Source organism: Malurus melanocephalus, unplaced genomic scaffold (assembly GCF_030028575.1).
Source record: "Malurus melanocephalus ecotype Western Australia unplaced genomic scaffold, MMel_1.1 scaffold_524, whole genome shotgun sequence".
Taxonomy (NCBI): Eukaryota; Metazoa; Chordata; class Aves; order Passeriformes; family Maluridae; genus Malurus; species Malurus melanocephalus.
The window spans coordinates 252686-274976 of NW_026623756.1; the positions used below are offsets into that span (position 1 = coordinate 252686).

A 22291-nucleotide genomic window follows, 5' to 3' on the forward strand; every position below is an offset into this window, starting at 1 on the left:
CATTATGAAATACTTAATTGTAAACTCACTGCATTTTAAGTAGTCTAGATATTATAATTTATAAGAATTTCAAGAGCAGCCTGTATCCATGCAAGTACAATATCAAGTCTTTCCCATGTTGTGTTTCATTTTTCAAAAAGCACACAAGAACACTYATGCACTATTACTATTTGCAATATACATTAMCAAACACCTTTTAACAACTTAATTMCAACTGTTTAAGTGGCTTTCTATCCCAACTTTAACACATAAGTTCTATTTTAACATTCAGTCCTCCATGAGAATGTCCATTCTTCTTTTGAGTATTCTGTATTTTGAAAACTACAAACCAGACTATGGTAGGCGTCCCTTTGATTTTGACCATTTCCATTACCATTTTACCATTTGTCCAAGGTAAGCAAATCAACAACTTTTTCCCAATTCTATGCATGCATTATGGTGACTCCAGMCTCATCAGAACCATTTCAGGGGCACGTCTTTTACATCAGCAACATCTCCCAGCCAAGGATCTCCAAAGAACTTTAAAAAAATCGATTTCTCAGCTACACAATCATGTATATTGCAAAACTAATAATGCTTTTGTTTGCTGATAGAAATCAWGACTCCAGCATGGAGTCAACTGGGATTAGAAATTGATGAAATATAMAAGTATCAGGTATTTAACAATGTCCACAAAGGTGAATGTGTTGACAAATTCCTGCAGATAAATGCAATGTTTTTCTAGCAAAAATTTCCAATCCTCTTATACACGATTCAGCAAAGGTCCTCTGGTTTTASAAGCTTGGCTTCCACACTTACATCACATCATCTTTTGCATATGTAATCAGCAAAAGGATTAACTGTTTAAGTTACTCCCTCCCCTACAATACCAACAYTTCGAAAAACAAATTCTTAATGTGAATTGCAAACACCTAAAAGGAACTTCCTCATTTCATACTGTAAGCACCAACCAATGCAGGAAGSCGCCTGCAAGATTTGCGTCTTGACACATGCAGTTKAAGTGAGTTTCCAGTGACCTGTAGYTTTTTGACAAGCTCTCAGTCTTGTGTTATTTGCAGGTCCCAAGGACTCTGGTTCAATCTTCCTTGCACTTATACATCACAGGATTTGCATTCTAACAGCTTCACCASTCTCTTTTACAGTGATTTGTGAGAAAAAGGATGAATCAGATTTCTGAGCATCAAGGCATCATATTCCAGATATACTGATCACAACATTGTTTTAGGTCTGGGTACAATCAGGATTACCAAGATGTGCAGGACCATGCACACAGAACATTCACACTYACTAAACTGTGTGTGTAGATAAGGCCACAATGGATGAAATTAAGRTTGTCAATTCCTRTTARTTCTTGCAATTTACAGTGTAACAGATGAAAATATGCTTGGTTTGAAACCTTAACCTCCCCACACATACAAATGAATGCCAACCTGTACGTCTCCTCTCTAAGCTTTTGTGTGCCCAGTCTAAACAAGCTTTGCTGACCAGTGTAACAGCATCCTTCTGTTCTTGTGGGTGCCACTGCCTCCTTTTATTCCTCCTGCCCTGCTCACACTGGCCCACCCTGCTCCCTGGCATCATTTCCCTGGCAGCCACAACACCAGGACTTCTCAGTTTGAGACAGGGATCTGAAAGTGTCCTAGTGAGGAACAAGTCTCCATGGCATGGACGGTATATGGGAGCAAAGTGAGCACACGTCTCATTTTTCCTTGCTTCCAGGCTACCTTCCAACTTGTCAGAAACTGACACCCACACGCACATACTTTGAGAAAAGATTAGTAACTGCAATAGTTCAAGCAAGTATTCTACACGAAACTAACTGAATAAAACAGCTATTAACAACCAGAGTTGGAAAAACAGACACTGCTTGCCTAAACAACCCTGCCTACGAACTGTGAACACTGGAAAGCTGATGGGACTACCTGGTTAGAGATGGTTTAACTTGTGACTTTTGTAATACACAGCTTTTTTTGTTAGTTCAAAAGTGGCAGTATTACATTTATGAATACTTTTTATTAATAACATACTTACTAATCACCTCAAGCTGTGSAGGCAAAGAGCCAAATAGCAAAACATTCAGAAGACACATGGTCATTTGTTTCAGCTAAATCAAGACTGGGAGAAARGAGTTCAGCAGAGGACAAGTGTCCCAGCTGAATTTACACCATGACCACAGGAKTCGGATGCTAATAAGAACAGTTGCAGAATGCAACTGAACTATACACACTGAAGAAAAATCCATATAAACCTATCTCCTTAGTTACATAAACCTGGAAAGTGTACTTAGCTAAGGACTACTGAAGAGAGATCACTTCAGATTTCCGCTTGAYAGGCATTTATGACAAGAAAAGCTAGAGTTAGACTACAATAATAAAAAGAAATGGGAATCTTKAACTACTTTATTTGTATGGCTGGACCCCATACATCAACTGGATTACAGTGCAGAYGCCAGGAGCCCATATTAAAAATGGGTTATGTGGAATTTGGGTGTTCAGAGAAAGTAAATACTTAGGGCAATGAAAACCTGTTGTACGAAGACACTGGACATATTTTTATTATTTATCCCAGAAAGGAGAGAAATGCTTAAAAAACTAGAAAATATATTTAAATTATTAACAGGATAAGTAAACTAGAAACATGCACTGCCTGATTATAAAGCCAGCAAAGCTTAACAATGTCAAATTTGGAAGTATAAAAATGAAAAAAATCTATTAAAAGTTATGAAAATTGATACTTCCTTTATTGCATAAAGAGAGCAATGATGGTACTGATGATAAGAAATTTAAGATTTAAACATGGGTTAGACAGGCACTTGGATAAAAAGAATATCCAAGGATATCCTGAATTAGTACAGTTTTTTTCATACCAAAAAATGTGCAGAACTAAAAGGAAGATAAAAACCTAATGAGCTGGGATTTAAATTGACCTAMTCTTTAAAAATTAAAATAAATGTTTTCATGAGGGGGGAAGATTATGTCCCATGTAATTTTTGCAGGTTCCAGTATTCTTTTGATGTATCTATTGGTCTTCAGTATCTTAAAGACAGGATGCTACAGGTAATGCTAACTCCTGTAATCCCTGCTAATTAAAGTAAACATCAATGCTGTGTATTCAGAGCATGAGCTGCAAGCTACCTCCCCTCCCTGCCTACAGAGTCAGGATAAAATGTAATTGTCTTCCCACAGCTCTCATCTTCTTCATTCTTTARTATCCTCCCCTTGGTGTTTCTGTAGTCTGCCTGCTCTATTTTACTTCCCTACATATTTTTCTATCTCCCGTCTGACTTASCCCCATGAGTTTTAGCATGTCTCCTAGAGATTAGGCTCTGCTCCTTGGTTTCCCCTTGGTCACACAAGCTGTGGAGCTCTCCTACTCAGCAGACAGGCTGCTTTTCATTTCCCAAGGCCGAATGGAGAAAAAAAAGCTGGAAGTCCTTTCCCAAACACTGTTAAATCCAAGAACCAAAGTACCACACTGTGGCTCTCAGAGCAGATAAAACCTGTCATCCACTTTTGTATGTGTGAGTCCTGGATSTCCCAAAGGTTTCTATGTTTTTCAGTTCGAGAGCTGGGACAGTAAAACGCAGCACCTCTCCCTGCAACCCTTATCTCTCTTTTCTCTCTTTAGTAGCATTATGGTGGCAATTCACTGTCACAAGTTCAAGCTTATGCTGACAGTTACTGGCCATAGGACAAAACTGCACCTCCAGGCGAAGTGGTTTGCTTTACACCTCAGAGGTACTGTCACGCCTGCTCCCAAGYAAGCACAGCTTTACCAAGTGACACACTCCCCTGATTGCTGGATTGATTTTATTAAAGTATACACACAGATTTTGAAGAAAAAACAACCTCCAGAAACAGTGCAGAGCAGAGACCCAACAAACTCATGCCCATTCTGTACCTGACTTGTATCACACGCAGTCATTTGCTCATCCAGCACCTTCAGAGGTCACTCTAGTGCCACATTTGGCTCCTGATCCAGGGCAATATCCAGCCACCCAGCTGCTCATGGCAGTGAAGGAACAGAGCTGCTGAAGGAAGGGAAACAGAGGCAATGCCTGTTTCTCAAGCCCTGTATTCACAGAAGGTGTGCCAGTACARTTGCTCAGGAAGCAAGCACAGCTCCAGTATCTAAAGTTTCAGGAATCTGACTCATTCTGTATTTACTGTATGTGGCTTGACAAAGCCACAGATCCACCATGAAAGCACTGAGAAGACCATCAGAAACTACTCTGGTACACAGCTGTTTTCACATTTCCAGTGTAAGTACTGAGAACATTAATGTGAAATATGTAAACACTGCCACAGGTGCCACTGTCACCTTGCAGCGTGGCAGCCCTTTCAGTCACAGCTCAACAGCCACTTTATGAACTCCATTCAGCGGCTGCCAGACCAAAAATGTTCAAAGAAAAATAATTTTATTTACAGCTAACACACGGGACTTCAAATAACCAGTAGTAAACACTKAACAGGACAAGACAGGCCCATAATTATCTCTATTAACCCACTATGACTATATTGGGTTGGCACAAGAATTGCAGTTTACACCACAGCCTCTGTCATCCAAGCTGGCACTGCCACTGCTCCTGGGTATTTGTGCCCTGTCCTCTCTTGGGTGACAAGTCTGTGCRTCATACTGTGAACACAACCTACTTTAACTGCTTCTAGATCTGAAATCTACCTTTCACCACTTCACTGAATGGGTTCTCCACAAAGTCATTTGATGATCACACCAGCTTCTCGGTCAGGGAAGAAGCCCAAAGGCCAGGCAAACCAAGTGGAAGTGGAAATAAAAGAATGGCTGCCAACACCCAACTCCACAAAAAATGACAAAAATTAAGAAGAATCTTCAGATTATTTGTGTTCTGCGAATAATCTGCAATAAAGCAATCTGCCAGGCAAAYGGAAATATAAAAAGCTGGAAAAATTTTGTCACTGAAGTTAAAGTATTTCATCTTGAACATACAAGAAAAATTTACTCTCACTGTAAAAATACCTTGCACAAAGCAGAATCATTCCATCAACAGAATGTARTATCTGTAATACCACACTCTGTCTCCATCAGTATGACTCTCAGATCAGTATTTAAAAACTCTCTGCTGACTGAATACACCCTGTAACAGCCACTGTAAGAGAGAACAAAGTAGAGAACACAGAAGAAATGCAACTAGGAGTCTTAATTAAAACTAACAAACTTTTCTGGCTCATGGCTTTTCCAACAAAACTTGTATTGCACTTCTAAAGCCAGTGTAAATKTCTCATACTCTCCACATTTAGACATATGGGCAATGAAAGTATTGGAAATTATTTGTGTTGCATGCTCAACCTCCCTTTCACTAAAGAAAAAGCAGTGGCAGATTTTAAAACAAAGGCAGGAGACCAAAAAACGTAAACTCACAGCTACCCAAACAAGCAATCTCCTCCAGATTTTGTTCTCTGTTAGCACAACCCAAGCAAGCTGACATTTACTAGGCAGATGGTGAATCAGTAGGCACAGGTAAGGTGAGTGAAAGTTGCTTRAACACTCTTCATTGCTGTATTTTCCTGATTTGACTCCACATTCTTGGCATTGTACTAGTACCTAGTGTTTCTGCCTTCAAGCTTTTTAAAAGAAAAAAAAAGCTATTTTGACAGCTTTTAACTGCAATTAGTTTCTTGTATCACAAATTATATGAATAAATACAAAAGCGACCACTTGGYACTTATACATAATTTAATTCAAGTTTAATCAATACTGCCTTTTCTTGTTCAATATAGAACTGTAAATATATATATTTATATATATAACTCACACACACCCCTTTTTACTAACCTTATCTAATAGGTGGGATAGGTCTTATGTGAATATGTGAGTTCTGCAGAGTCCAGCAGAAGCGCCCAAGGGGAGACACCAGAGCAAGCATTTCCTAAAGCATTAACAGTGAAAAGCAAGCAAATCATTCTCCACTGTCTTATCCCTTCCCACTCAGAAATGCCCCCAAAATACTGTGAGACTCCACTCAGACAAAACAAAATGTCAAAACAAATCCCAGGAAGGTTACAAAATAATTAGGTAACTATTATTATTACTGAAAACATAATCCATAAATATGTTCTATTTATAAATGCTCTGTGTTCCTATTGAAGGCACTTAGGGTATTAAAAGACTAATTCACATGCTCAAAGTCAGTTATCCTCAACATGCAGAAGAGAATTGTGATAACTATTTATAAACACCTTTATATGTGTGATAAAAAAAACCAAAACCCACCAAAGATATCTGCAAACTGAACTTATTTTAAGGATATTCTGGCCAACATATTCAATCTATTCACAAAGAGTTCTGAGAATTCTGCCCATTCTGTAGTTCTTAACACATTCATTGCCAGTATCATATTTATGCATTTCAATTACTGAACAACTGACTGCACTTYATTACAGCTTACCATCTGTTTTGTGACATTATTTTTAGGACAKAAAAATCACCTAATTTTCAACCTATGCCAACTTCTTGCAATTCCTACCAACTGTAAAAGCTTTCTCTTTACAAAAATGAAATCATGTGAAACTGCCAAAATACTTCCCTCTTTTCTCCTAGTGTCTGCAGAAAGTACTGTGGCTCACCTCCTCACGTGGAGCTGCTTGTTACTTAATAAAACCCATCACAACAGTGTATCTGAACAGCATGACTTGTAGGCAAACATCTTTAAGGCAACATAAAATACAGGCATCAAATTATTTATAGTGCTGTTGGGGAGCTAATGCTCCTGCTGAATCCCTCACATCTCCAGGAACAGGCTCTCTGTATTTGGTACAGGCCTAGCAARCCAATAATCAGAATAGCCACTCATGAGGAACTTTAATTTCTGGCCCTAATCAAATTCTCATTTTACCTTTGATTGGAACAGCTGTGGGTGGAGAAGTGAGGAATCCATGACTCCACAGGATCTGAAGCTGACCTCAATCCAAGCAAGGGCAGCTACCTGAAGCCAGTCACTTCTTGTATTTGCCCTTGTAACTCCAGTGCTGAACTGGAGCACACCAGGCTGATGGCAGTTTTTATTTTAAAAAATGACATGATTACATCTGTACTATATGCCAAGTGAGAGGGTTCTGCTCAGCCCAGGGTGAAAGCTTGCTGGATGGAAACAGCACCTATGTAAAAGCCCATGAATGCAGCCTGAGCCCAGGTTACAGGAGTACAGAGGTGGGTAAAATAAATAAAAAAAAACCTTTTCTGCTAAGGAGGCCCTGTACCTGAGCTGGAACACCCTGCCCTCAGCATGGGCTCTTAGCTCCGGCTCAGTGCCACACTGAAACAGCTCCACAGCCCTTGTAAGGAGGCAGGCTGTACCTGGCTGCACAGGGAGCAATTCACAAACAGTTCTCTGCTACCACCCAGATATCTAGATATGCCAAATACATCATTTACCCTGTGTGGTCAATCAGCTGAACATTTTCAGYCACTTCCTTTCACAGCAAACACTGGCATGTGAAGGTGTTTCAGCAGAAGAGCTAAGGCAGCCCAGAGTGACAGAAAGGACAGCTAATTCTGCAAGTGGGCAGAGACCTTCTCCTTTCCCAATGACAGGGAGAAAAGGGGACTGTGTCACTACAATAATTAAAGGAGTATTCAGAGCAGAAAATGGTGCCAAGTTAGCAAKGCTAAGATCCATCTAAGAAGGTGCACATGTTCCTTTTTTCCACTGGGTAGAGCTGTCGGAACTTGAAATTTCCACCTGACCTGCCAGTCATTCAGATGAGTATTATAATATTTGTTGTCCTCCATACGCATTTCTACGTTTTATGGTCTTCTACTGCCTTGCATTGATTCTGGCAGAATAAGGAACCACCTAAATGCTGCATGACATATTTCAACAACCTTTTGACATGTTGTAAGGATSTTTGTTCACTTGCCAAACAACCTTTAAACATTCCAGGTCTGAGGCACCAGCTGGAAGAACTGTTGCAATCCCAAGCCTGGGGCAGCCTGCAACTCTGCAGTGAGAGCCTCTACACTTTTATTAAATAAAGGGTTATCCCTGAGGTGAGGGAGCCACTGARACTTCTCTCAGCAAACAACTACAGGAGTGATGACTGATTGCTCAGCAGAGCCACTCTCCTRAAGTGAAGAACTAAGATGATCCTAAGCTAGGACAAGAGTATTTAATATGATTAAGCCTCCTGCACAGGCTTCCCTCTACATGTGCTACAGAAATCCACAGGCTCAGTCAATGGGTATGTGACAAAGMTTGTGTGAACAAAGCTAAAACTACTTTGAAGCTATACACGAGATCACCCAGCGCTCTTTTGGTGTTCTGAGCAGATCAGGAACAACTTATAAAAAGATACAAATAAAAAGTTAGCATTACACAGGCCTACGCCACTGGTTAACCTGAGTGCTCCAAGTCCAAGGGCCAAAAACACAACACACAGTAATCTCAGACCTGTAACAGAAAAAGGAATCACCTCCATATRGGCGTTTCCTTAATTGTATTAATTTAAATTACATACCAGGTAWGATTTAAGGGAATAATGTGATAAAGCCAGAGAACCACATAAACATGTTTATTATTACCTGTAATCTTTCTATTCCAAAGAAATGCTTCCAGAGTCTCTGTTAATTTTATAGTGAAAATATTAATAGACACATCTAATTTATCAGAATAAAGTACTTAAGACTGGACTGAATCAATTACACTGATTAAATATGACAYTCTAAAGTAATATGAATGTAAATTTATGTTCTGAAACTCCAATCTCCTGGGAAGTCCCAGATGTTTAGGGGACTTTCCCACAAATAAAGTAAATGTTTCCTTTTCCACCGTGTAATGAAAGAGCAACTGTCAGTATTTAAAGATCCTTGTATGGTCTCAAATGCAAAATTAGACACCTGAATTTCATCATCTATTTGTTTTATTTATGTAATAATAATAATAATAATAATAATAATAATAATAATAATAATAATAATAATAATAATAATAATAATAATAATAATTTTTAAAAAAACCCAGAGGTTTAAATAATGTAGGTCACCTCAGCAAAATACTGTACACTGAAAATGTACAGATACTGGAATCCCAAAGTGACACAGATCACATTTGTCTTCACATCATTGTGGTGTTACAGAGAACTATCAAATCAGTTGGGGAACTTAGGGCATGCATRGAGTTTCATGTATTTATAAGCTGTACAGTTAAACATGACAAGAGAATTTTAGGTAGAATTTGTGTCTGTTGAGATTCTGTCTGGTGGTGAGAAGGGACAGCTCCATTGCTAATGCTTCTAGAACACTTCTGAATGTCAGTGGCTAAAGCACYAATTCATAAAAAATGTCACTTCAGATATTTATGCTGCAAGCTTGACAGGCATAAACAAWTAAAACCAACAGTACTCACTCTGTTTGATGCTTGGAACATATGTGGGATTTCTAGAGTTCAAACCATAGTACAAAAGCATAATGTAACTTGGTAAATATTGGAAAGTCTTGTTTAAAAAAGCCAGAACACTTCTAATGAGTTCAGAAAGAAAACACAACAAAATGGATGTTTCAGACCAATGTTTACATTGCTTTATTAATAGAGCATCTTTAGAAATGGTCACCTGAAAGAAGACTGAGTTATTCATACAAAGCTGTCAATTGCCAAATATCAAGTTAAATATCTAAAAWAAATTTAAAATACCCATATTTGTGAAAGCATCATAGTTTTTTTATGATTTAAAAACTTTGTTTCACTTTTAACAGACACTGTAGAGTATTTTTTGCTTCAATGCTCTCCAGGAAGTAAAAACTTTTGAATTCTTTCTGAGGTTGGAGTGCAAGCATAGAGTATGCCCAAGAAAAACAGCACTTCCTTACAAAACCTTGCCCGTCCAATTTCTGAATGCATCCTATTCACAAAATTAATTGCAACATTGAAATTAAAGATCTAGGTCTTAAACCTCAGTTAAGAAACTGTTATTTAAAATCCTAAAATTTCTCTGGCTTTATTAGTTTTATTGAAAACACTGTTGCTTGGCCTATTAGCACTACTCTTGAAGCATGATCTGACTATGTTGCTTAATGCACCAAAATTAAATCTATGACCCAGCTTCTCTCTAAAAGCCAACTGAAACAGTCAAACTTTGTAGTAAAATGATTTGAATTAATGTTATCAACCAAGTAGATTCTGGTTTATTTTTCATGCATTTTTTTAAATTTGCCTGGGCAGTACATGAGAGCCTTTTAAAGGAAAAAGATTTATCATATGTCTGCTAGGCAGATCTACTCYGCAGATTTGTCATCCCCAAACAGAGAATAATTTGTTTCTCAAATACTTAACTGGAGATTAAGACCTGCATTACCTGTGAGCAACATGACTATCCCCATGGAACAGGGGTGTGATTTGCTGGTAATGCTCAAAGTCAGCAATGACCCCAAGTAAGCAACGGGAGCCACTGAGAGATGAACCAACAGGGGCCAGAGAAACAAACAGAATCCATGTTTTACATCAGTGTGTTGCACCAAAAGAAAATCTCCATTTTGCATTCTGCAACTACAGTCTTGCAAGCATTTCCACTGGCAGCACTGCCAACTCAGGCTCCGTTTTCCTCTAAATCCTTTCTTATTTACACCCTYACATCTGTCTGCAAAGCTGTGTAGGAAATAGGACCAAGCAACCAATTTGCACTTACAGACAAGGAAACACAACAAATTTCTAGCCTGGACCAACTCTCTGATCCAGTTCACAGGCAGCCGTACTGGTGCTACTGGCACAGGAGCAGGAACAAGGAAGATGGAGCAGAGTCTACCCTGTTGCAGCCAGGCCTGTCAATGAAAGCAAAGTAGAGCAAATCATGGGTAGAGGTGTCACAAGACTGTGGGAAGCCAACAAAGATGCTGGAGAAAAYACCTATATTCTGTAATTTGATTACTGTTGTTCTGATGACTCTGCTTAAGGTGACTATTTTAGGATGACTATTTTTTACACAGTCAACATTAGCTTTCTGAGAACTGGGCAGAGATGCATTTTTCATACAGTCATAGTGCTGACAAAGCAGCTGTTTGCAGCAGGTAACACACTTCCTCCTCTCCCCAGCTCAGGGAAACGTGCACTAGTTACACCTGCYACATTAAATTTACACTACAACTTTCATGCCTGTAGTTTTGGCCACCATTAATTGTTTTACAATATGGAAGACAGGCCAATGCATTTATCAGTTTGTAGCAACAGTGAAACTACAGCGAGCTCACTGCCCTGGTGCTTTGGGCCAACTCACAGGATGTATACCCAAGTGTTGGACCTGGACCCCTTCTGGAACTTCTTGTTTCCAGTTGAGCTTCACTAAAGACATGTTATATATAATTCTCCCCAGCTGACTGGGCTCCTCACAGTGAAAAGGACCTAAGATGTAAACTGATCTAACCTCTTGAGAAGACTGAAATCTGCCTCTGATAAGGAGCAGTTAGTTCAATCACAAAGGTATCACCAGGCTTTTAAWACAAGGAAACTTTCCTCTTACATTGTTTTTTGTTTGTTTCTTTTTTCTTCTACTTACTGTGTTCTAGCTTTCCTAGCTGCAAAGACAAACTCATGTGGCTCTGATCTCCGTGGACAGAGCCCAACTCTTCCTTCTTTCGCTCCAAGTCATGGATATGCTGYCATTCCCCAAGATGCATCTGCTGAMACAGCTCTCTGCTGCAGAAGGGAGAAAGTTGTGTTTCCCTCCTTCCTCTCCCTACAGATACTCTGCCAATTTGCACTGGTGTTTGTGCTAACAGCATCTCAATCACCAACCAATTCAGYTTACTCATGCAGGAGAAAATTAAACTACTGAACAAGCAGTTCTCTCCTGGGTTAGTAACTTGAACTGGCTTATTACATTTTACATACAATCAACACTACAGCCAATGTAAAGGGATGGTCCAACACAACCAGGAGCAGGAGAGGAGAGAACAAGATGTCTGTCTCTTGAGAGCCAAATACAGTTTTGTATCAGCTCARACAAAACCACAGCAACAGACTACTTTTGTCGGTATGCTGTTGGTTATACTGCGGTGTTAGTATACAGTACTCTTTTCCACATCTTCCCTCCCTTTTTACCTCCCAGAATTCTCCTATCAGCACAAAAGAAAAATGTTGGTGAGTTTCACAAAGAAGGCAGGGGTTCTACATCTAGCGTGATATCCTAGGTTTATTTTTTTTCAAGAGAAAGCAAGCTCACTACAATCCACACAGGTGTAAATTTACAAATCCTGCTTACACTGCATGCCACTTGGAGGAATGGACAGGCACCAGGGGATTTTGAGGCCAGGCCAGCTACACACAGCCAGATGATGTGTCATCAGAAAAAAAGGGCAAGAAAATACTGCTTCCCATCCATTATTTAATGGGGTATAAAAGATGATGAGAGAGATTTTACAGATGAGATTTGACATTCAAGCCCCAGGAAAGGTGCAAGAGAAAGCAAAATCTAATTGATACTGGAATAGCAGTAGAGAATGAGATTTAGGGTAGCACCTGTAAGAAAAGTGAATATAATACTGGACCCAAAATGTCACAGGAGGTTGTTGAATTTCTGAGGAGACAAATAAAATATTGCAGCAAAGAACGGTAGAGAAAAGCAGGGAGAACTTAAAATGTGAAGAATAAAAAAAAAAAGTGCACAGAGAACTTGTAAGAAAAAACACACAAAAGGTATTAAAGCCAAGTAAATAAGTAGCACAACMATCAGTATGAACACATGAAATTGAAGTTTGGGAACAGCTGTTGTTCATGTTCATTTGGCCATGGTTAACACATGTAAGAACTTAAACTTAGCTGAATGATTCAGCTCAGTGGCAAGAACCCCAGCAGGATTTGTATCATCCAGTTTAGTTACAAACACAGYGATAATTTCAAATTTTTATGTAGGCTGCATTTTCTCAGCGGCASAGCCGCTTGAGCTGCCCTTATCTCCCGACTCATTCCAGCCTGATTCCTCCCCCTGATTACACTGGTACAGCTACTGTGCAGCCATGCAGCAACCAGGGCAGGGAATGATCCAGGTGAAAAAGAACCAGGCTCCACACCCCTCAACCAGCTGGATCATTTCCCCATGCAGTAGTCCAAGCATTTTTGCCAGCGCAGTGGAAAAGACATGGAAGATGCTTTGACCAGTGCCAAAAAATACTATTAGGAACTATGGTTTCAGTTCATCAGCCAGTAGATAAGCTTCAAGAATTCCTGGATTTCTTAGGCTACCTCCTCTAAGTTTAGAAATCTACCTGAAAAAGAGGAAAATACAACCCACCTTTAGTTATTCCATGTGCAGGGAAGTTTGCCTGATAACCTCACTGACCAACCAAACTATCACTGAAAACACTTCGAAGGACAGAGACTTTTACACATCACTTTAGCTCTCCCCTCCAAAAAGAGTAAAAGCATCAAGGATAGAGATTTTTATTTTAGTTTTCTGCATTAAGGTAGCTTCAAAATAGCTCCCTGAAAGGCTTCCTGTAACCATGTCTCCAGAAGTCAGTGCATTCTCCTGTCAGAGYACAGCTGAAAAGTAAAGACACGCAGAACAGCAACTGGCAGGACACTCCTATTTTTGGAACTATTTTTCCATCTTTCACTTAATGGCCTTGATTTACTACAAGTATAAAACCTCACAATATTATTCTCCGGAGAAAAATAGAATGCTTATTATATTAGGATAATATCCTGTACGTCTCTGCACTCTACTCAAAATCACTCTGAGTAACAAGTGTCAGTGCTGCTTCAAACTTGTATGTACATATGTTAGATAAACCACACAGGTGCATCTAAACAGGAGCACACTTCTCYAAATTCTTTATCCTCTCACCTTAAAGTGGCTCTTCCAACACTGAGTTTTTCTATTCTTTCCACTTCACGCATAATGCTATAAATCCAGCAGGGCCAGACAAAAACAGGAGCAGACAATTCTTGCTGTTTTCAAGTGCTACTTTACCTGAAAGGCCAACTAGAGCCTGGCACATTTTCACCTTCTGCACAGCTGACAAGGCTGTTTCTGAAATATGGAAAACCCAAAGGTGTTACATTTGTTCTCACTCACCTTTTTTAACTGCAGAACAATCAAGTGATCTAAAAGCTTTGAAGAACAAAATAGCTGTCAATGCCTTTATGATGGGAGATGTACATAGATCATTAGCGGCAGGCTGCTCAGGTTTTCATAATAATTATGAAATATGACCTCACAGACTGCAGATGAGGCAACACAATTTTGATTCAGAGAAAAAAAAAATCAGTGCCTTGTCAAGAAACTTCAACTGTGTGCAGGCAAGGGTACTAGAGAGCTCAAACCTAATTGAGTAGGGCTGTTTCTGTAGATGAGGGCTGTTGTTGTGTCCCATGAAACTAACTTTAGTTAAATTAGTGTCAGAAAGCTAACACGGCCTTCTCACTGCACAAAAGCCTTAAGAAGTGTGGCATGAGTTAACTGATCTCCACTTGCTTCCAGAGTTCTAAAAATAGAGGTGAAGTGTGAATATCCCATTTGTTTCAAAATGGTGCCAACAGAATTTCCAAGTTGGGGCCTTGTCTGCTATCAAAATATGCACCTATGGAGCTGCAGCTGCACTYAGGCAGGAAGAGGCTGCTTCTTACTGCAGCAGAACAGCTAGTCTGCAGGGTAAAATCCACGACAGATTTTGTACAGCAATAGCTGAGCTGGTGCAGGTTTCCAAGAAACTGCCAGATTGATGACTTGACAGTCTAAATGAGATGTTTCTAAATTTTCTCTATCAGCAAACCCTCTCCCCCTTTTAGACCTTTGGGATGTTTTTTGTGTTGCATTTTCTTCTTTGATTATTTCCATTATTTTTACCCAAAGCAGACACACCTATCACCAAAACTGTGAGGAAAAAAATTAGATGCAGACCATTCAGTGCAGATCCAGACACCATACTGAGAGTACWAATCTGAATACTGGTGCTCTATCAATTACATGAAAACCTTAAAAATTATTACACTCTTCTTTCCTTCATGCAACTATTTCATTTTAGGTCACCTGCTTAGCAAATAYACAACCACCTTTCTGCTCCCTTTGCTCTCTGAGGGTATAAAGCTGGTGAGGAAATGCAGAGATCGGTGTTATAAAATATGGATCTGAGAGTCTTCCACTCTATTATGAAACAGAATAAAATGTTTTACTAAAACAAATAAGCAAGAATTTTTTGTCCTATTTTTGTATTTAAAATGTAGTGCGTATTCCATCAAACCGAGAATGAATGAAATACAGCAACAATTACACTCTCTTTAATCACTATCRACAGCTCAGATGTCTATTAATCAAAACTTTAGAAACCCTCTTCTCATGTTGGTATTATTCAGCGAAGTGATGTAGAGCATCTTTGGCCTTCATTTCAAAAGAAGTGGTGAAAGTGACAGAAAACAGAAATTCACATACAAGGAAATATACAWGTGAATCACAAACACCCATTTTGAATAAAACTTATTTCAGTGACTTCATATTTTACTGTATAGATCTATATTTGTTGATACAAGGAAAGAATGCAAGAGTTTAAAAATTCCTGTATTCTGAAGTAGTGTTTAGCTGTGGTCAGAATGCAACTAAACAGAGATACATGATATTTCTGAGAAGTCTCTGGTCTTTTATTTAAGAGATAGGAAACATGTCTCTAACCCCAGGGAAAAAAAAAAAAGACAGGTGTTATTACAGAAGCAGATTGTGAGAAGGCATTTCAATATTTAAGAGGAAGACACAGAAATTTAAAAAGTGTTTTGTAAAGAAAAGTCGTATAACCATTTAAAATTTTTCATCCTTGTATACATTTAAGAGGTGTRATAATCTTTGCTTAGAAAGTTTACRTCTGCCACGTTGTTATTTACTACTGTACACAAAACAGCAGATACCCAGGATTTGAAAGTAGAATGAAGTCAAAACACCGTCTTCTATTCTAGGCAAGAAAACAGGGAAAAAAGGCCCACAGCTGCATCAAGGCAAGGCTGGTGTAAGGTGGAAAAAGGCATTTGAGCTGACATTTGCTATTAAAGCTGGGATAGAGGTCAAATCCTGTTCGCTGTGCAGCACCCAAGTCTGTGGAAAACTGGCAAAAGCAAATCCCAAACCGAGATTTATCRGCCGCAGCCTGGCTCAAGTTCACTTTGGGTTAAAAATACTASCAGGGGAGAAGCAGCGCGGCGAGAGGGAACCGTATCCCGGTTACGTGACCTGCGCGCCGGGCTCGGGCTCTGCCCGCGGGTCCCGCCCGGAGCGGGGTGTTGGGTGACCGGCACCACTGCCCGTCGCGGCCTCCCGGAGACGGAGAAACAGCGAACCACCAGACCAAGCGCTGCCCCGGCTTCCGAGCAGAGATTTTATTAAAAGCTTCTCGTTACAGAGCCGGGGAGCGCCCCATGCACTCGTGTCCATCACGGCGGGAGTCTGTTTGTTTATCCGTACAAGCGGAACTCCGGCGGGCGCGGGGGGCCGCGGCGGCCCCGCGGGAGGGTCCCCGGAGCCCGGCGGGGCCGGGGGGTGGCAGCGGGGGAGCGAGAGCCGGAGCGCACACGGCGGGGCAGGGAGTGGGCGCGGGCGGTAGCGCGGCCGCTTCCCGGCGCCGCTTCCCCTCGTCGTCGTCTCCTCCGCCGCCTCCTCCGGGGGCCGGGGGGCGCGGTGCCCATTCCCCGCCGCGCTGAGCGCCGCCGCTGGCTGCCGACAGAGCCGCCGCCGCCCGGCCGTGGCGGCCGCCGCCGGGCCGGCTCCCATCCGCCATTATCCTTTGTTCGCRGCGCGGCGGGGATGTTGCAGGGCTCGGCTCCATCTTTAAGGCGGGCGCCCCTCCCGCGGGCGGTGCGCAGCCGGGCCCCCGCGTCCTGCCGCCCGGCGGCTCCCCTGGTCCCCGCCGGGCTCCATTTCCTTCCCTCCCCCCCGCCCCTGTTTGCTGGGCGCCGTCCTCCTCTTACCGGTTACCAGGCTGCTCCGTCACTGCTTTCGTTCGCGCCTGGGATCTCGCCGCAGTTTTATTCTCTCCCCCACGTAACACACCGCGTCAAACTACACCTCCGCCGCGTCACTCACACACACAGGCGCTCCCAGCCCGGCGACAGGCAGGCAGCGGCCGACTGAGGAGCGCCAGCCAGGGAGCAAGCGCCGAGAGCGCCCGGCCCCGCACGGAAACCGCCGAGCGCTCACGGAAAGCGCCGAGCGCCCGGCAGGCGGCGGGAACGGCCGAGCGCGCCGCCGGCCCCCGCGGAAAGAGCCGAGTGGCCGCGGAAACGAACGAAGCGCCCCGGAGGGGGAGGCGGAAAGAGCCGAGCGGGCGGCGCGAAAGCGCGAGCGGCGCTTCCGCCCCGGGGCGGCCCGCGCGGGAAGCACCGAGCGGAGCTGCGGGGGGAGTGGGGGGGGGGCAGGGCGCGCGCTCACCCCCCTCCCCCCCTCTCACCCCTCCCGCCGTGCGCGCGGCCGAGGCKGCCGGAAACTCGCGAGCGCTCACGGAAGCGGCCGAGAGGACCCGGAGGCGCGTGTCGGAGCGCGCGCCCGGTTCCCCTCAGGCACCCGCGCCCCCCGCCCGTTTCAGCGCAGATTCACAGAATCCATCGGGCTGGAAAAGATCCCTGGGATCGGCGAGTCTCACCTGGGACTGAACACCACAGTGCCAATTACACCATAGCACTAAACGTTCGAATTCCTTAAACACGTCCAGGGACCGTRACTCCACCACCTCCCCGGGCAGTCCATTCCAATATCTGACCATCTTTTTGCGAAGGAATTCTTCCTAATGTCCAACCTAAACCTCCCCAGGCTCAGCTTAAGACTATGTCCTTTTGTCCTATCACTAGTTGCCTGGGAGAAGAGACCGACTCCCATCTGGCTACACCCTCCTTTCAGGTCGTTGTTGAGAGCAAAAAGGTCCCTCCTGGGTCTCTTTTTCTCCCTCAGCCGCTCCTCACAGGATTTGTGCTCCAGACCCTTCACCAGCTCCAMTTCCCTTCTCTGGACATGCCCCAGCACTTCAATGCTCTTCCTGAGACAAATATCCAGAACTGGACACGGCGCTTGAGGTGTGGCCTCACCTGTGGCTAGTACAGAGGGACAGTCGGTGCCCTGGTCTGTGGAGGGCTGGCTAGCTGAGAGGGGTCACGTAGACATGTTGAGATGGAGGGGTACAGGTATCGCACTCAGCTAGAATAATTACTGAGATTGTGTGAACAATTCTTCTGAAGCAATAAGAAAGCAATGCAAGGACATCGTGTTTTTAAGCCGCTGGAAACTCCCTACAAGATACTTGTGTTGGTTAGCCATGGGAAAAAGTAGAAGTAGATAAGGGAAATTGGCAAGTGAATCATTGAAGGTGGAGTTGATGTTTAGGACGTGGACCTATGAAATATATGTATTATAGAATATGTATGAGCTAATTATGTACACTATAAAGCTTAGACATTGTTTGCAATAAATCAAAGTTCGCTTATAACTCATATTGAGTGGTCCGAGTCTTCCCTTCTGTGTCACTGGTCCTGCTGGCCACTCTACTCCTGACACAGGCCAGGTGTCACTGGCCTTGCTGGCCACCTGAGCACTGCTGGCTCGTGTTCAGCTGCTGTTGACCAGCACCCCCAGGTCCTTTGCTGCTGAGCTCTGCTCCAGCCAGTCCACCCCAGCCTGGAGCTGCATGGGGTTGTTGTGACCCAAGTGCAGGACCTGGCACTCTGTCTTGTTGAACCTCATTGATCTCACCATTGAYCCAGCCTGTCCAGATTCGCCTGCAGAGCATTCCTGCCCTCCAGCAGWTCAACASTCCCACCCAACTTGGTGTCATCTGCTAGTTTGCTAACGGTAGACTCAACCCCGCTTCCATATCATCAATAAAGATATTGAATAAAACGGGACCCTACACTATCCTTGGGGGACACCACTAGTGACTGGATCCCAACTGGATGAGACACCATTCAACACCACTTTCTGGGCCCAGCCATCCAGCCAGTTCTTAGMCCAGTGAGGAGTGCACCTGTGCCCATCATTGGCTGCCAGCTTTTCTAGGAGTTTGCCATGGGGATGGTATCAAAGGACCAGGCATGTCCCCTCAAATACACTGATTCCATGGGGGATTTGCTACCCCCACCCCTACTGGGCTGTACCCCTCCATGGGGATCCCGTCCCTGTGTGCCCCACTGCTGGGGCAGCTGCCCAGACCCCCTTCCTCGGTCCCCAGGGTGCCTGGAAAGAGCCTGTGGTGCTCCAGCCAGGTGAGTCCATCTCCATCTTCTCCAGTTCACAAACACAGCTGAATGTACTCATCATACACCATGAAGAATGGACTGCTCCAACTGCAACCAGGTAACAATTATCCATGCTCAGAAAAGCTGCTTTTCATTTCCCAAGACCTCAAGATGGCACTACATAACAAGATTTGAAGCTCCAAATCTGGTTCATTTTTGCAGCTGGCCTGGCACGACACTGCAAGGTGCACCGCATCACATGGCACTGGTGTGCCATTTGGTTCATCGCAAGTTTTGTTTTCTCAAAAAGGTTGAAATTATTTTACCTCTGCTGAGTTTCATCAAACTGCTACAAAAATCACAAGAGATGGTGCAGGGAGCAATTMCAGTTGTACTTTGCCTTAGATTTTGTCAACTACAGTTATTCTAAAATAAACTGAAAAAACTCCACCTTTGATACTTAAAAATAATAATAAAAAAAAAARGTAGCTTAGGTAAAACAGCTAGAACATTGTTTTATTGACAACATGTGCTATGGCTTGGGCCATTATTTTCTGCTTCCACTGCACTTTCCCCTCTGCCCTGCCKGCAGACAGGAGCTCTGAGGTTGCAGCACAGCGTGGCCTTGGCCATTTTTGCCCTGGCTGTTGTGGACCTCTGCCGTGCCTTTGATTCATACCTGTTCCTGACTGCAGTGTAAGGCTGACATAATTTTTGAAGATTGTTTTCCCTTTTTGGAGTCYGCTAGGACATGAAAATCTCTATGCAGAGTCTGCTACGATATGAAAATCTCCATGCACTAAATGGGTCTTTTACAACTGCTATTGGGAGCAGAATGTTTCTTCCATGTAAAGCTTTTGAGACAAGCAAGAAATCTAAAATCASTGTTCTTGATTTGGTCCATTCATTGACAGTGAATGGAAGTGCTTCTCACTCCAAATCACCAAGGGAAGTGSAAAAGGCTTGTCTTACCATCACATCCTTCTCATTTCACAGGATACTGAKGTAGAGGGTTCTTTTTGATAGTGTTTTGACATTCAAACTCTAGCCCCATTGCACAGAGTTTTAATATTTTAATGTGTGTTTAATAAAGTATCTTCTCTACACTTTGTTATCATGTACAGATGTAAATCAAACGAGGTAATTAAAGACCCAGTTTAATGCATCTAAAACATGAACATTTTGCTAAAACTTCTGCATTTCCAGAAGTGATTTTGAGATCAAAGTATAAATATTCATCCTTGGTGCTCCTTTTAGTAGTAAGGTACTTTGAGAAGATATTTGTGATGAGCAGAACAAATGTAGCCATCTGAGTGTCTCTTGTTTGACTCATGGACATCTTTACCTGTTTTCCGATCCTTCTCTTTGTCCTTTGTGTTAATGTTTGTGTTTCCTCAGYATTTTTTGCTCACCCAAGTGACAAAAATCACATACATTCACCACCTATGCATGTTTCCCAAAACTGAATTGCCCCTGTGCAGCAAGCCTGAAGAATCACTACAATAAACCCTTAAGGGAATAAATTCTGGTCCTTGAAAGGCAAATAAAGTGCAATAACCAGATCTCAGTGTATGGCTACCATCAGAAATGTGGGTAACACTCTTATCCTGAGTGATGAGAGTGCCACTGGTGGTCCTCCARACTAGCCAGGACCACCCTTAGGCAGCTACACAGTGTTGTGTATCTCCATYTCTTGCRCTATCGCAGAGGCTTAAACAATAGRTGGATGGATGGAAACARAATTCATCCTTGACTCAGACTGGCTGAGTGGCAGGGCTCTGTGGACATCTCACACACAACTSCTGTGGAACCTTCTGACAGCTGTTTTGCACGTTCCTCCTTCCCTTCTGAGCAAAACTGGGGCATGAATCGAACTCAGAACTTCTCTGGGAGAGGGAGCGAAAGTCTGAGCTGCAAAACCCCCTTCCCCACTGACATCTACACCTTCCTTTTGCAGCTGCCTCTTGGGGAAGCTCTGGAAAATGGGATGGCGACAATGTGCCAATTACTCACCAAGTCCAACAGGGAGAGGCTGGCTTAGTGAATTGGAATGCTCAGCAGTTTTCTTCTTCATGAGCAAAAGTTTGCTTGGTGATGAGTGAAACCCAGCAAGATTAATTACTTTTCTTACAATTACRCCTCAAAGCAAATTCATTAGCTTACAGCATGCAGGTTGGTTACCCTGGGCAGCAGATTCCTTGCACACAGCACTGCAGTTGCGTGCCCCTGGCCCAGGGTTCATAAAGGCTAACGAGTGACATTTGGATCAGGAARGGTTTGTGCTTGGCTGTGTGGCATGGCAGGGTCACAACACACGCGAAGTCATCTGGAGCAGGCAACCCTGCTGCACTGGCAGCATGAAAGACAATATTTATTGTGGAAACACAGATGCACACGTGTTTTCAGTCTACACACAGCTGTAAAGACAGCAACACAAAAGTATTTTATACAGGCCTGTCGTGGTTTTGAATGCTGGCTGAAAGCCAGGCACCCACAACACCTGCTCACTTGCTCTCCCCCACCACTGGGCAGAGAAGAGCGAAGGAAAAAAAATTAACAAAGGGGTTCATGAGTTGAGATAAGGAACAGGGAGGAAATGCTTGATGGACAAACCAGGCTCCACTTAAGTTATGAAGTGAATTTATTACTAATAAAGTCAGAGGAGAATGAGAAATAAAATAATACCCTCAAAGACATCGATCTTCTCCCCACTCCCTCCCCCCTTCTGACCGACAGTGCAAAGCGGGATGGGGGTGAACAGGGTGTGGGGTTGGTCAGTGCAGGGTGTGGGGTTGGTCAGTGCAGGGTATGGGGTTGGTCAGTTCAGGGTGTGGGGTTTGGTCAGTTCAGGGTGTGGGGTTGGTCAGTGGGGTTGGTCAGTTCAGGTGTGGGGTTGGTCAGTTCAGGGTATGGGGTTGGTCAGTTCAGGGTGTGGGGTTTGGTCAGTTCAGGGTGTGGGGTTGGTCAGTGTAGGGTTGGTCAGTGCAGGTGTGGGGTTGGTCAGTTCAGGGTGTGGGGTTGCTCAGTTCATCACCGGATCCTCTGCAGCTGCTGAGGGAGAGGAGTCCTTCCCTTGCGTTGCCGTGGGGTCCCTCCCACGGGAGACAGTTCTCTGTGAACCTCTCC

General features: G+C 43.1%; 2 protein-coding genes across 4 annotated transcripts in view; one reads left to right on the forward strand and one right to left on the reverse strand.

Moving 5' to 3' along the window:
- Positions 1 to 16975, reverse strand: part of CREB1 (cAMP responsive element binding protein 1) — a 37735-nt gene extending 20760 nt beyond the window's left edge. Inside the window, exons 1-2 of one of the 3 annotated variants that reach the window (XM_057381721.1) lie at positions 16913 to 16970; positions 10656 to 10788 (exon numbers count right to left, since the gene is read on the reverse strand). The gene's annotated coding sequence lies outside the window, so the exon portion shown is untranslated. Of the gene's footprint in view, positions 1 to 10655; positions 10789 to 16912 lie in introns of all 3 variants that reach the window. The other 2 variants (XM_057381722.1, XM_057381720.1) reach the window with 2 other exon arrangements.
- Positions 16749 to 22291, forward strand: part of KLF7 (KLF transcription factor 7) — a 123686-nt gene continuing 118143 nt past the window's right edge. Inside the window, exons 1-2 of the mRNA XM_057381714.1 lie at positions 16749 to 16985; positions 17036 to 17572. Of these exons, the coding sequence (XP_057237697.1) occupies positions 16749 to 16985; positions 17036 to 17572 (774 nt within the window). The remainder of the gene's footprint in view (positions 16986 to 17035; positions 17573 to 22291) is intronic.